The sequence below is a fragment of the Fundulus heteroclitus genome, unplaced genomic scaffold, assembly GCF_011125445.2.
Source record: "Fundulus heteroclitus isolate FHET01 unplaced genomic scaffold, MU-UCD_Fhet_4.1 scaffold_498, whole genome shotgun sequence".
In the NCBI taxonomy this organism is placed as follows: domain Eukaryota; kingdom Metazoa; phylum Chordata; class Actinopteri; order Cyprinodontiformes; family Fundulidae; genus Fundulus; species Fundulus heteroclitus.
The window spans coordinates 2,031-16,247 of NW_023396921.1; the positions used below are offsets into that span (position 1 = coordinate 2,031).

The 14,217-nt window shown below is 37.5% G+C and overlaps 1 protein-coding gene across 1 annotated transcript in view; it reads right to left on the reverse strand.

Moving 5' to 3' along the window:
* Positions 1 to 329: 329 nt before the first annotated feature.
* Positions 330 to 14,217, reverse strand: part of diaph3 (diaphanous-related formin 3) — a gene marked incomplete at its 3' end in the record, with an annotated part of 39,114 nt that continues 25,226 nt past the window's right edge. Inside the window, exons 5-7 of the mRNA XM_036132379.1 lie at positions 10,914 to 11,044; positions 479 to 553; positions 330 to 399 (exon numbers count right to left, since the gene is read on the reverse strand). Coding sequence (XP_035988272.1) covers positions 330 to 399; positions 479 to 553; positions 10,914 to 11,044 — 276 coding nt within the window. The remainder of the gene's footprint in view (positions 400 to 478; positions 554 to 10,913; positions 11,045 to 14,217) is intronic.

Here is a 14,217-nt window from a genome sequence, read left to right on the forward strand (position 1 = left end):
TACCTGGTGCAGCAGTGTTAAACTCCAGTCAACAAGTACTGGTGTCCTGCAACATTTCAATTAGTCCCAAGTCCAGCACACCAGAATGACTGAAATACCTGCTCATGCACTAAAGTAGTACACAGTCCATGACCTAGTTAAGCGATTCATTTGTTTTAACACAAATACACGTCTAAAAGTTGCAGGACATCAGCCTCGAGGACTAGAGTTTGACGCCTGTGACATAGCAACAATAAGCTAACATTGTTAGCAATTTATCATGTTATTGGTAGTTATTAAATTCTTAGTTCCTAGAGGAGGAAAAAGGAAATAAAAAAAACTGACATTACCTTATTGTTCATGAAGGCTTTGAGACACTGGACAATTTTATGTTGGTTCTTTTTGTCAATCTTCTCCTGCCTGTGGACACCACGCAGTAATGATGAGGATTTATAGAGCCCTTCAGAAAAAAAAAAAATGAACTGAATGTAAAACTTACTGCTTCTTGAACAGCAACCTCTCCAAAACGTCCAGCAGTAGTCCGAGGCCCTCATGCCCAAAGTTCTGCACCCAGCTGGAAGGGAGAAAAAAAATACAATAAATCAATACCACAACAGCTTGAGACTGACAGCTGACAAGAACTATTTCATACTCATCAACCACCGTGCAAAGCTTTTTGACTCAAAAACAAGTAGAACTCCAAACTCTGCGCTGAGAAGAAGGCAGCGGTTATAAATGTTGCAGCTCTTGCCTGAGAAAAAAAAAGGCTCCACCAAATCAGTTCAGACAGGGGGAAACAACAAATGCAAAGGCACACTGAAAGAGTGCAGAACTCTATGATGGAACTGAAACTTCTTTTTCTAAGAAAAAATACCCTAAAAACAGAGATATTAAGCTTTTAAAAATCTGTCAATTCAGAAAGAAAGCAAGCCATTAAATTGGAAGAAAAGATACATCCTTGTAACCTGTACTCCTTTGAACAGATCATAGAAATCCTCTAAGCATTTCCTGCACAAGGTTACAACATCGAAGGCCTACAACACCCGCTGAATCCAGCTGAGCATTGGAGAGATTAAATAGAAGCAAACAACTGTCTATGGTTACAACTATGGTCCATGCAACACTGTAGCAAACACAATCTGATCCCTAAATAAACCAGGCAAGCCTAGGCTGTTTTTTAAAATGTTGGAAAAAACTGCACCCAATGAGCGCCCCATCTCTTATACATCATGTATATCAAACAGGTGCAGCACTGCAGCAGAGACAGCAGAACTGTGACTAAAATGTTGCAGCAATGACCAAATAATTACATGTTATTCTCATCCAACGCTATGTGGATGCTTAATTCACCTGCGAGGATGGGAGATGGAAAGAGTGAGATTGAAATTCAAGCCATTATCTGCTGTCTGATTAATTAAGCAAATATTATTCTGACCACTTGGGGATACAGTATTGAAATTTCATCGCCAAGATGATCAGTTTATCCTCATTATGAAAAAAGAAAATCCAAATGGTGACATTGCAAAGTAACGTCCCCAGTGATGACACAGCGGGACACTGTGAATTTCCCATTTATTTCCAGCGTTGATGAGCTTTTGACAGTCAGAGCACATAAACATTAACAAGACTTGATTTTTTTCATAACCTCCTTCTCTTCTTTTTCTTTATACCTACGTAACAGGTGTTTTTCAAAGTGTCAGCATACATGGTAAGATATGGGAACAGATCAGCTTGACAAGCAGATATCATCTGATTACTTAGTTAGGCTACCTGCCAGGGTAACCATCCAAATTTTGATTTTGAAACAGCCAGATGAATCTTTTTTGTATGCAAGGGAAAAGTATATTGGCCTTCTATCAGCCAGCTGACTGGTAGTGCACAGCCACACGTGGGTGTAGGAGCAAACCTGTCCAACTTTATATGTTCAATATCGTTGTAAAAAGAGAAAAGAAAAAACGGCAGTCACACCACCACTTTGTCTGGCATCTCACTAAAAATGATTTAAACCATAAGAGCATAAAGAAAATTTTTAACTTTTAGTCACTTTAACGTTTTAAAACCTTGATACATGTTGATATAACTAACTGGCCCGCATTTAGCTAATTATGACAATAATAATGATAATATGCAATGAATGCAGTTTGGGGCAACAGAACATTTTCAATCCTTACAGAACTTATCCTATGACGTTTTGTCAAATAAGGCTCCCCTAAAAGAAATTCAAAATAACTTTATCAAGGTTGATACCCATTGTTTGAACTTACAGACACATCTTAGAAAATATGGGCCTTAGTGGGTTTTTAGTGGATGCTACCTTTCATTAAAGAGTAATACTGAAAGCCTAAAACCAACAGATGTACAGTAGCTTTCTTGCTAAGAGCCATATATGTCAAAGATGAAAGGCCTGCAAAAATGGAAACACTGAAGTTAATAAAGATCATAAAACTATCAAATTTTGATCATTTATTTTCTCTAGCTTTTCCCTTAGGAACATCTTAGACCTTAATCCTTAAGGAGGCCTGAGAAGATCTTGATTTTTTTGGCTAACTATGGCTAATCATCAAACATTGTGTGAAAATTTGTTACAACACAGCAGAAAACAGTCCATCCAAATCCTCTAAACCACTGACTCGATTTAGTCTTCCGACATCCAAATTGTACTCATTCTACTTAGAAGCACTTAAGGTTTTCTTTTCCGAGCTACCAGTAAATTACATGTTGCAACAAAAAGCAGCAATAATTTACCAGATTTTAGAGTCATTTATATAATCAAAGAAAGATTTACATTCAGAGACTGAAAATGGAGATAAATACAAGATTTGTAGTGCCCGCACCTCCCTCAAATAAACCTTAATATGAGCTTTGAACATTAGCATTCACTCATGATAATCTAATCAAGAAGCAGCACAGCATGCTCTCAAGCATCAAATCTACTAAATTCTCAAGGTGGAAAGACATAAAAAGAAGCTGCAATCTGAATTTAATTTCTTCAGATGGGATACAAGAGATAGTGTGCCCATGAGATATATTCATCTTTTTTGCTATATTGTTCTATCTGCATTAATAGTAAAGAAATGTTGAACTTAAACAGATGGTAAAACACTATTGTAACAAAATGTTTGTTACAGTGAAAGCATTGCAGTGACAGCGGGAAGGTTTATCTACAGGTTTAGGTGAGCTAAGGACATCATTTGTGCAAAAAACGGCCTGTAATTGCCCTTTAAGAATTTAAGGCGACCTATCAGTCATTCAACATTACCAGCATGAATTTTATTCACTTGTAGTAAAAAGACTTCCTTCTTTACAAAAAAAAAAACTGCCTAAAAACAAGACAGGAAGGCATAAAGATTTGAGCTCATTCACGATATTTATGAGAGAGGGTGAATGTGTTAGTGTCAGAACAAGAAAGGAGGGTTGAAGAAGACAAAAACTGACGCAGCCTTGATGAAGACTGTAAAAACTGCTGCCAAGGAATCTGAGAAACGAGGCTTTCACGTTTAAGAAGAAAAGAAAAATCAATTCAGTCTTCACTTCTGAATGTGCCATAGCCCAGGCCATTCTGGTTATAGAGTACGCAGGGTTTGACAAGAACTCCATTGAAATGCATAGTTCAGGGGCAATTGCATGTTAGTTCTTCATCATCAATAGGTGAGGCAAAGAGCAAAAGAAAATAATCCGATGATCTATGGAAGGAATTATTGCTGCGGAAACCAACAAGCCTACACCATCAGGCTCGGCGGCTATAAATTTAAAATTTGCCTTGAAACACATTACAGAAAAGTGGAAGGGATCGACGTGACAAATAGTCTTTCGAAAGCTTTTTGAAGTTTTGAGCCATTAGACATTTTGAAGATCTTGGAGGTCAGAAACCAGCGATGTAATAGCTTTCTGCCATGTCTTGAGAAAAGATTTCAGGAGCAAGAACAATTGGGTAGAGTCCATTTATAAAAGGAGTGTGTCTCTTCTTTCCCTATGGAAGGTCAGAGAGAGCTGGGATAAGACAAATAAACCAGGCTCTCAGACCTGCAAACTGTGCAGTTTCATTTAATGTGTAAGAGGGGTTAAAGTCGTGCTACTAAATTTTCTAGAATTTTTTTTTCCATACTCAAGGTTTGTGGGGAGGGGGCTTATATGCTACAGCATAAATGCTCATTTAAAAAGTGAAACAGTCCCACCAAGGCAAGCATGGCTGCAATGTACATTTACACGGGTGGTGGATCTCAAAACTACTCCCTGTCAGAAGTTTTTGAGAGACAAATATTTACATCAAAAATCAATTAATATTTTTAGATGTAACATCTTTTACAACTCAACTGAAAAAGAAGTGACATATCCAAGTGGAAAAATGTCTAAAAGAAAAAATCTGCATTAACTTTGTTGCATAGCTGACAAATACATTTATCTACTTTATGAACCGTTTTATCCCATTTTGATATTTAGGCTTCTTGGGCACATGTCTTGTGTCTGTCTTGCAGAGAGTTTGCAAAGGATTAGAAGTACCTTGTTGTACACATATATTTCAGGAGATCTTGGACAAAGACAGAGGAAGCCAAGGAAAGCTTCTGCAGTCAAAGCATCCAGGTTATGCTAGATAAAAACTTAGAAATGCTTGTTGGACAACCTATTATGTTTTGATTAACCCAAACCACATATTTGGACAACAATTCAAAGGGGCATGCTCGACACAAAAACAGCACATCTTATCAGCATATCCACAGTAAAACATGGTGGAAGTGCCATCATGGTCTGGGCTTGGTTTTCTACAGAGGGAACTGGGGCTTTTTTCAAAGAAAATTAAATCCTGACTGGTTCCAAACAACAGTTAATTTTTGCCCAAAACGTTTAGTTGTCTGATGGAAAGATAATTTTTCAGCGTGGCAGCGAGTCCAAGAATACAGCCAAATGAACAATGTAAACCACCAAAGTATAAAACCTAACAGAAAATCAATGGGATTACCTGTAGAGGGTGGTCCTTGTAATTTGATAGATTTATAGAACTTTGTGAGGTACAGTATTATTTTTTATCTCTAAATAATACGGCTGTACGATTTTCCCACAAATCTAAATACATTTCAACCATAATTGCAACTGTAATTTAATTTTGACTTTTTTCTTTTCATTAACCACAAGCAACAACAATGGCCTGTAGATAAAGATGCTTGTAAGCAAGGACTATTTAAAATAAGAAATTAAACTGTTTTTATTAGTCAGAATATTATTATTCAAGAGAATAGCTTTGTGAGTTGGACAAGCCTATGTATAAAACAGTTTGACTGCTACTTAATGCTATGGTTAGATCCCTGAAAGTTTCTGGTAAAACAGTATTGATTATATAAACTCTAAAAGAAATAATAAAATTAGATTATATCACTGCTGCAACTCTCTTCCCTTCCATGTGTAGGCAAACACACTTTAAACATATTACCGACACCTAGAGGACATTTCTGATCCATTAATTGTTACATTGCCAAAAACTGGAGACCTCTGCGATTTGGAAATTGCGGTTTTTAAAATTGTGATTATATTGCAAATGTGATTAATTGTCCAGCCCAAACGAATAATTAGTTAATAGTTAATTTTGTTTGTATATTTTACCCCTAAAAATGTTTTGTTTTCAGTTGCATGGTACAGCGTATTTGAAAAATTTAAAGGTGGGAAAGGTTCTAAGACGTACATTTATACTGTGTTTTTCATGGTTCCATTGTTTTACATCAGAGAATTTGAATAAGGGCATGCAATTTGAATTTGAAAGCCAGTGTATACATCATTAGTATCCAAAAATGCTTGTCGGGGGCTGGTTTACTGCATGTTTTAGTCGTTTCCCTGGTTCAGAAGACCTTAATAAAACCACTAATGGTTCATTAGCAGATAATGAGGAGATAACTCAGCAATTTCAATCAGCTGTGTTGGATCAGGAATGTATTGAGAACATGTATGAAAGGTGCTCTTGAGGACTGGAATTGGACAGCCCTGGTGTACATTATACTAGATGAGTTCACACCAATTTGCACGCACATGCTTTGGCAAACGTCATACAGTAGTCTAGGCGATATCAAACCATGTGCATGGACTATTTGTCAGACAGCTGACAAAAAAAAAAAAAAAAAACATCAGGAAGTATTACATTCTATCCAATACAGTTTACCCAGTTATTCCAGGTAAAGACACCAACCAAACACAAACAAGAGCCAAAACTAGTCTTACAGAACTATTCACAGTTGACCAATTTAGGCATAAACAACAACTAAATCTTTGTGATTTTCTTCCTGTCGGTTTTTCCTTGAGCAATTATGTGTGGTTTTTTTTGTTGTTGTTTTTTTTTGTAATTGTCATGCAGCCTGTCTAAACAGCTAAAGTATTTTATATTCAGTTTGCTAATCTAACATACTCTGCCAGCCCTTGGGTTTCATTAGTTCCTAGCATCTGGCAGCCCTCCCACATCCCCAATGAGAAAACTTCAATTACATTCTCTCTCTGAAAGTCCTCGGTCCAGAGCCATATTGAGCACAGCTCATCACGGCGCCGAGGCAATACTTCGCTGATTTACATTCAGTTGTTCACGCAGTTCAGCAGCACAGCAGGGTTTGCGGCACAAAGACAGCACACAGGATTCACATGTAGAGATCACTGCCTTATCCTGGATTGCTGTAGGTGCTTTAATACCAGGATCATTTTATTTTCCCAAAGAGGTCTGATGTGGAACAGTGATGTTCATTCCCAGACTCCAAATAACCAAATTCCTGTCTAAGGAATCTTTTTGCTTAGACAGGATTTTCCACATTCACCCTGAGCAGAAGGGCTGTCCCAATTCTCTTTTTGGCATACAGGAAAGGCAAAGGAGTAAAACTGTCAAGCGAATAAAACTTAAACGTTTCATCAGCAAACTTTTTTTAAAAAGGAAAAACGTGCGACTTGATTTATATTGATTGTATTCTTTGATATTATTGCCTGCTCTTTTCAACAAACAGAAAATAGGGAATGTATCATCATGTTTCTATGTTACAACTATTTCATTTTTACAACAAAAACAAAAATAGTGCAAAGCATCATTTCATAAGACCAAATGCATGTCTAACTCTATATTCTTATAAAACAACAGTTAATGTCTGCTGTTGACTTGATGACTGCTCAGTTGACACATTTGGGAATTTTGACATCAATCTGGGATGGGAAAGCTGAGACAGTCCCAGCATTTGATCAGTAGCCCTCCTGGGTACCTCACTTTGGAGGTTTTCTGGGTTTGTGTCCCCAGAAGGGGACCCAGGATTGGCTGGAGGGAATGCACGTCCCTTCTGGCCTGGGAACATTATGGCATCCCCAAGTATGGCGAGGAAGTGACTGCCAAGGAGAGGGATGTGTGGGTCTCCCTTACAAACTACCTACCCTGATGATGGCCATTACGAGATGAAGGCCTGGGCAAAGGAGTAGGGTTACTAGAAAATCTTTCTTGGTCTAGGTAATAGTGTTTTACATTCAATATCCAATAACTAATTTAGCGAGGACCAGTACGGTAACTCTGGATGTAAACACCAAAAGTCTACACAGGGGTTTTTGGAACTTCCTTAAACTTTCTGGATGATTCTAATTCATGCCAGCTATAGCTGGGACATTGGATTACTTTCCTCTCATACTTAGACAATACTCAGAAAACCACATTGTTTCAAAGGTTGCCAATTTCTTTAAGAATGCCTGGAGAATCGGCCCCGAACGCGTAATAGGCAGTGCAGCAAAGTGTTGCCCTCCACTAAACTAAAATACACTGAACTTTCAATGACAGCAACGGTCTTTGGAGAGAGATGAAGCAGGAGGCCAAAGTCAAATCAATGGGAGAAATCAAATAAAAATATTTCCAAAGGATATGTAATGAATTTTGAAAAAACATATATATATATTCTTTTGAAAAAGACTTTCTGTATAGTACGCGTGACTCATTTGTAGTTCATGGTTGTGTGTGGGGGCAGGAACACCATCCAAGGATTTGTTTTTCTGGCATTGTGCAAGTGAGAAACAACGTTTAGCGTTTAGTTTAGCTTACCTTTCTGTAAGCTAAACTAAAAATAAATGACTGTGGAGCCTTAAACATGAAGGTCAGTTATAATACAGTATCAAAAACCAATTTCTACTCTTTTGTCAGATCCATTTATCAAATCCATTTTTTTTTTACAATTACATTGTGTGGCCTTGGTGAACCTACACGCTAAAGCTGTGGCCTCTCTTTATGAAATGGGACGGAGAAGTGAAGATGCTGAGGTAAAGCATAAAAGAGTCAGATAAGTGCAAAAATTATGAAATTAACTTAAGGTTGGTCTGCTCTACCAGACGGATCCATATGAGAAAACACATCTTCCCTTGCAGGCTGCACACATCGCATTGAGGAAACGCTTGAGAGCCGCTTGCCTCGTTGCCAAGAAAGTGACAATGATCTGCATCCAAAAACTGTGGCAGACAGAAAGGTTTTACTTCCAAATCAATCCAGCAACTCATGACTTTAATGGCGCTATTAGAAGGCGAGAGGTTGCTGCTGTTTCTAGCCGGGCCAGATTTATGATCTAGTCCATACTTTTGTCATTAGGTTTGAGCCTAACAGTCTGATCAGTGGTTCCTTCATCAAACACCACAGCTTACCAGCCACATTTTTCTTGACAGTCACTTTTACTGAAACTACTGCAACATAATAAAAAGACAGAAGACATTTAGAAATGTTGGATTATCCATTGAACTGGAAGAGGCTAAACAAAGAGTGGTGAAGCTTTAAAAATAAAAAAGAACAGCGTAGAGCTGAAGGGCAAAATACTTGGCATTGTGTTAGCATAACCAATAGACCAGAAATTATTACAAGCTGGGGTTTTTTTTTTATATTTTGGCTCTACTGGTGAATAATGCTTGAATGAAGCAGGTTACTATGTAGGCTACAAATGGCTTACAAAGTGGAGCAATCAAAGCTAAGAGGGAATCTTAGCAAACTGTAGGTACAGTAGGTGCATATCAGGGAAGCTGCTTTGTAGTCTACAATAACTACGAGAAGTGCTCCTTTACAATCTGACATTCAGGCATAAATTATCTTTAAGAAAGCTGTAACAAACAAAATGAAACACATCAAACTAAAAAAAAAAACAGAGGAAAAGGTTGCAAGATAAACAGGTAAGTAGAAATAAAAACACTAAAAGTAAAAAAAAAATAAAGACTTGTTGTTGGTTGGTTCACAGTCGCATGATTTGTGCGTCTCCCCCTGTGCTAGTTCTCTTTAATTTATCGTCATTTTAGGTAGAAACAGTTGAGCCCAAAATTATTCATACTCCTGTCAGATTTAGATCGAAAACAATCCTTTAATTTTATCAACATGAGTCTCCTGACTGGAAGTAATATGAATGTTCTGGAGCGGCCTAACCAGCGTGGAGTATTCGATGTAGAAGTGGTGGAGGGAATTAAAGACTGAAGTGATGGCAATGAGCCTTTTTAAGGACTTTCAGAACAACTCCAAGGATTACTTGTCAAAAATGGCAGGGAAAAATTGAAGCAATTATGAGAAGGGTTTGATTGCTGTAATGACAATGAAGGTTTAATTTACCATTAATTGTTGAGAATGGTGTAAAATATGTTTGACATGTCATTTGTTGTTAAAGTCAAGAAACTGAGATATATTGTCTTTTTTTTCTTAAAATTTTACACACAATACACAAGTTGTATATAGTCTTTTGATCTTTTGGGAAATGCTTTTGTCATTTCATACTGGAAACAAACTTCTTGGCTGAATGAAAATAACCAAATCTACCAGGGGTCTAAATTATTAATAATAATGGTAATGATAATCAAATCATCATCTTTATTGTCAATGCAACAGAAATTCCAATGAAATTTGTCTTCTGCATTTAACCCACTCCTTAGGGAGCAGTGGGCTGCCACTGTGCGGCGCCTGCGGGGGAATTCTGGGACTAAGGGTTTTGCTCAGAGACCCAGAGTGGCGGTCTGTGGTATTCAAACCCTGAAGCTCCAGGACACAGTGCTCCAACCACTTAACCCTCACTCCCCCCAGACTAAATTAATTTGGGCTTATTTGTTTCAGTTTACTAAGAGCGTGAAAACAAGTTAGAAACAATTTCAAAGCTGACCAATAATAAGGCTCTCCCTCAGAAACGCTGCATATTGCAACAGCAAACCGTGAAACATAGTCGGTCATGTTTCCTAGATCAGGGCAGTTGGGTTACATAATCTGATCTTGTTTACACTGAATAAATGTTAATGATCTGTATAGCCAAGACAATCATTTAAAAAAATTACATCCCAGCACACTATTAACAGTTTAATTCAGCTAAATCATTCATGTGCAAACTGAGAACAGGCAAACTATTATGTGAAGGTAATTTTACACAAGCAGCCAGTTCCTTTGAATGCTACTCTGCTTTTGATTAAGGAAAATGAGACATTTTGTGTCAGAGAATAGAACCTTTTAATGCTTAATATGCTGCATTGGGAAGTAGGAGAGGCATTTTTTTAAAGTAGTCCAGTTAGTTTGCAGCCTCTTAAATGAAATGGAGAGAGAAGAAGAGACAGTCCACATACATCAAACTAAGCATTTTTTTTTGTTAAAGTAGTACAGCTCAACTATGCATGCTGTAATTAAGAATACAGTGATTGAAATATGTAAAATTAATGTAAAATGCCAGGGAGAAAGAAAAGGAAGGATTCTCAAGCCTTGATTACAGCGTAAAGCATCAAGCGTCTCAATAACATAGTCCAGGTCCCCTATTCAAGAAATTGAAAGGCTTTAAAGCAAATAAAAGAGTTTTAATTGAAAGATTTGAATGCATGTACAAAAATGTTAAGGCACTATAGGAATAAAACACAACACTTTTTAAAATATGGAATTAGTAAACAGACAACATAGAGAGGGAAGGTCAGTAACAATTAATAGATTAATTAATTTCGGTCTATACCTCACAGTGTTGCTCGTCAGCGACACTCGCAATGAGTCTAGACAGGCAAACAGGCGTTCGTCCGTCACCCCTGACTTCAGCTCGTTGAGGAATTCCTGAGGAGATATCTGATAGCTTTTCTTCAGGCTACCCTGAAAAAGATGAAAGAAGAAAAATAAGAATAATATCCCCTATAGAGTCATGGACACAATTGTTGGCACACCTCTGGAAGAAAATCCCACAATGGTCACTGAATTGGCTTGAAACTGACAAAAGTAACAATAAATAAAAATGTATTGAAAATTAACCAATGAAAATCAGACATCGCTTTTGAATCAACAGAATCATTGAAAAAAATTAAAATAAACTAATGAAACAGGCCTGGACAAAAATGAAGTGTTGCACAGTAGCGACAGTGTTCTTCTCAAGGTTGGCTTTATTTTGCCGTCTGTGAACATGGAGCTGATGTGCCATGCCAAAAAGCTCCAGTTTTATCTCATCTGTCCAAAACAACATCCTCCCAGATGATTTGTGGCTTCATGATATGCTTTGTGGCAAATGTATTAATATAACCTTTATTTATGATAATTTATTATTACTTTTGTCAGTTTCAAATTATTTCAGTGACACCGTGTTTGTAGTGCTTCGGCAAACTGCATTGGCAACCTTCCACATGATTTTAAAATCTTTATTCAAATACTTGTTCTTAAAATTATGTACATGGACAGCAATAAAGGTGCTTATAAACGTGCTTATAAACGGCTATAAATGTGAAACCATTTATAATGAATTTGTATCAGCAGAGAGGGGGAAAAAAAAAAAGGTAAAACAGTTTTGCTCAACAGACAACATTTCTGATGGGTTGTACAATTCTGCATAAGATTTTTTTTTTTTTTTTTTTACAACAACCATAAATCATTCAAGTTTGACTTTTTTTAAATGTCAAACAGCCTTTTGAAGAAAAAAAAAAGAGAGACAAAAGAATCTATATCTAGAAACAAGCTTGAAATAATTTTGAAATAAGGACGGTACTTCAAAAGCGCTCAAAATATCAGTGGGTGCAGTTTAAAGGATATTTACGAGGCATCGCTTCACAGGAGCATCCTCTGACCTGCCCCACAGTGGGTAACTTCCACTGCAGGAGCGTCTCAGCGTGTCTTGCCTGTGTAGAAGATGCTCGGCTCCCAGTCGACAGAGAGAAAGAATAATGGATCAGCTGGAGCACAGCTGCTTTAGCCACCCACACTCAACCCCAGGACAAAGTTTTCAGGATGATCCCGTGTTCAAAATACGTGCTGAGACCAATAATAACACACCAAAAAGTACTTAAATGTAAATTTACATTTTGTTGTTGTTAAAGAAAACACAATGGCGAAAGAAAAATTAAGTGTTTTAAGAATATTGTAAATCTTAGACTTTCAAATATGAGCATCGGGTAGAAATTCGACCACGTGATCTGGTTTTACTGAGTGCAGCAGTCGTCTTTTATCTCTTCTTTTTCCATTTTCACTTTTTCAAAAAGAACAAGCATGAGGACTTGCAAATTTCAGCTGTGCCACAAGGTTGTTTTTTTTCTGTGTCTCCATTGGAGAGTAGGTGCTTTCTTCATGGTGCCCTCGCAATAACAACATTCTTATTCAGAGCTGTTCTTACCTTGACCGTGTGATAAATCTTGTAGGATTTCGTTTGATTTTTTTTGCTGTTATCCTTGAGTTTTGAGGGGGGAAAAAAATGTTTTACTTTCTTGAGAGAAGCCAGCCTTGTCACTAACTAGACTTTTCAGCTTTCTATAGGGCAGAGATGCCCATATTTCCAAGTTCATGAGATTAAATAAAACATTTGACTCCAAATTGGCTTGGAAAAAGAGAAATACGCAGTCTTTTCAATGCAGTGCCTTGCCAAAGCGTTGCCCCCCTTGGTTTTTTATCCATTTTGTTTCATTTTAGCCTGTAATTTAAATGCTTTCCAACTTTATTTTCAATGAGATGGATCTGCAAAAAGTAGTCTAATTTGGGGAAATGAGAAAATAACCTTTGCACATACCAATTATCGGTGTTTTCTATTTATCCACCCCCTTCACTATGAAGCCCTTTAAAAGTTGTATTGCAACCAATTAGCTTTAAAAGTCACAAATTTATGGAAAATAAATACACCTTTGTGCAAATCTAAGCCTCACATGATCTGTTAGTATAAACACACCTTTCCTGAAAGGAGGCTGCATCACCACTAACCAAGAAGCATCACACCATCAAGACTAAGGAGCTCCTCAGACAAGTCAGGGACAAAGTTGTTGAGAAGTACAAGTCAGAATGGTGTTATAACAAATATCCAAATATTTGATGTTCATCCAGAGCACCATTAGATCCATCATTTTCAAATGGAAAGCACATGGCACCACAAGAAACCTGTCAAGAGAGGGCCATCCACCAGAGCTCACAGACAGGGCAAAGAAGGCATTAATCGGAGAGGCGGCACAGAGACCAAAGGTAACCCTGAACCCTGTCAGATGAGATTATGATTTTACTTTTCGGAAAAGATTGATGGTGCTAATTGTAGGGATACTCTTGAGCAAAACCTGTCTGCAGTCATTTAAGGCTGGGATGGAGGGTCACCTTTAATTCCAGGTTTTGAGGCAAGAAAAAAGAAAACAAGGGGGGCTGAATAATTTGGCAACACACTGCACATCAGATTGTGTTGACCTACGTTTGTGAGCTAGAGGAAAACTATCCTTGATGGATATGCAAAGTTTTTTTTCTTTTTTACACAAGTGTCAAACTAACAAAATTTTCCTTTCCATTCATTACCTCTTCTAAAATTAAAAATAATAATCCAAGCAGCAAACAGTAAATTGATGAATTATTTTCCTCAAAAGAGAGGATGGCACTTTTTATTACCTTTTTCTCATTCAGACACAACTGCTATCTGAATTCTGTGTCTGGGAATTTTTTTTGTCATCACTATGCCAGCCACCCGCTTCACCACATGGTGGCAGAGCAGCAGTCGCAGTGGGCGGCTGATCTCCACGCGATCGCGGACCGAGCGGCACACAGGGTCCTTCCTTTCAACAGCCATCAGACGACATAACAACTTAGTGGATGGCAGGGGCTCCTGAGATGGTTGTTTATGCACCCTCCTGACACCTTGCATGGGCATCGTGCAAGAGACTGAGCGTCCTCCATTGTTATTAGTACCATTATATGTTTTTAGTTATTTATCAGCCAATTTTTTTTATGTATCAGTTTGATTTTATTTTTTTTAAATCAAATTTTAATGTTTGGATTATGAACTCCAGCCATTGCTCACTTGCTTAAACTTTTGATGCTTG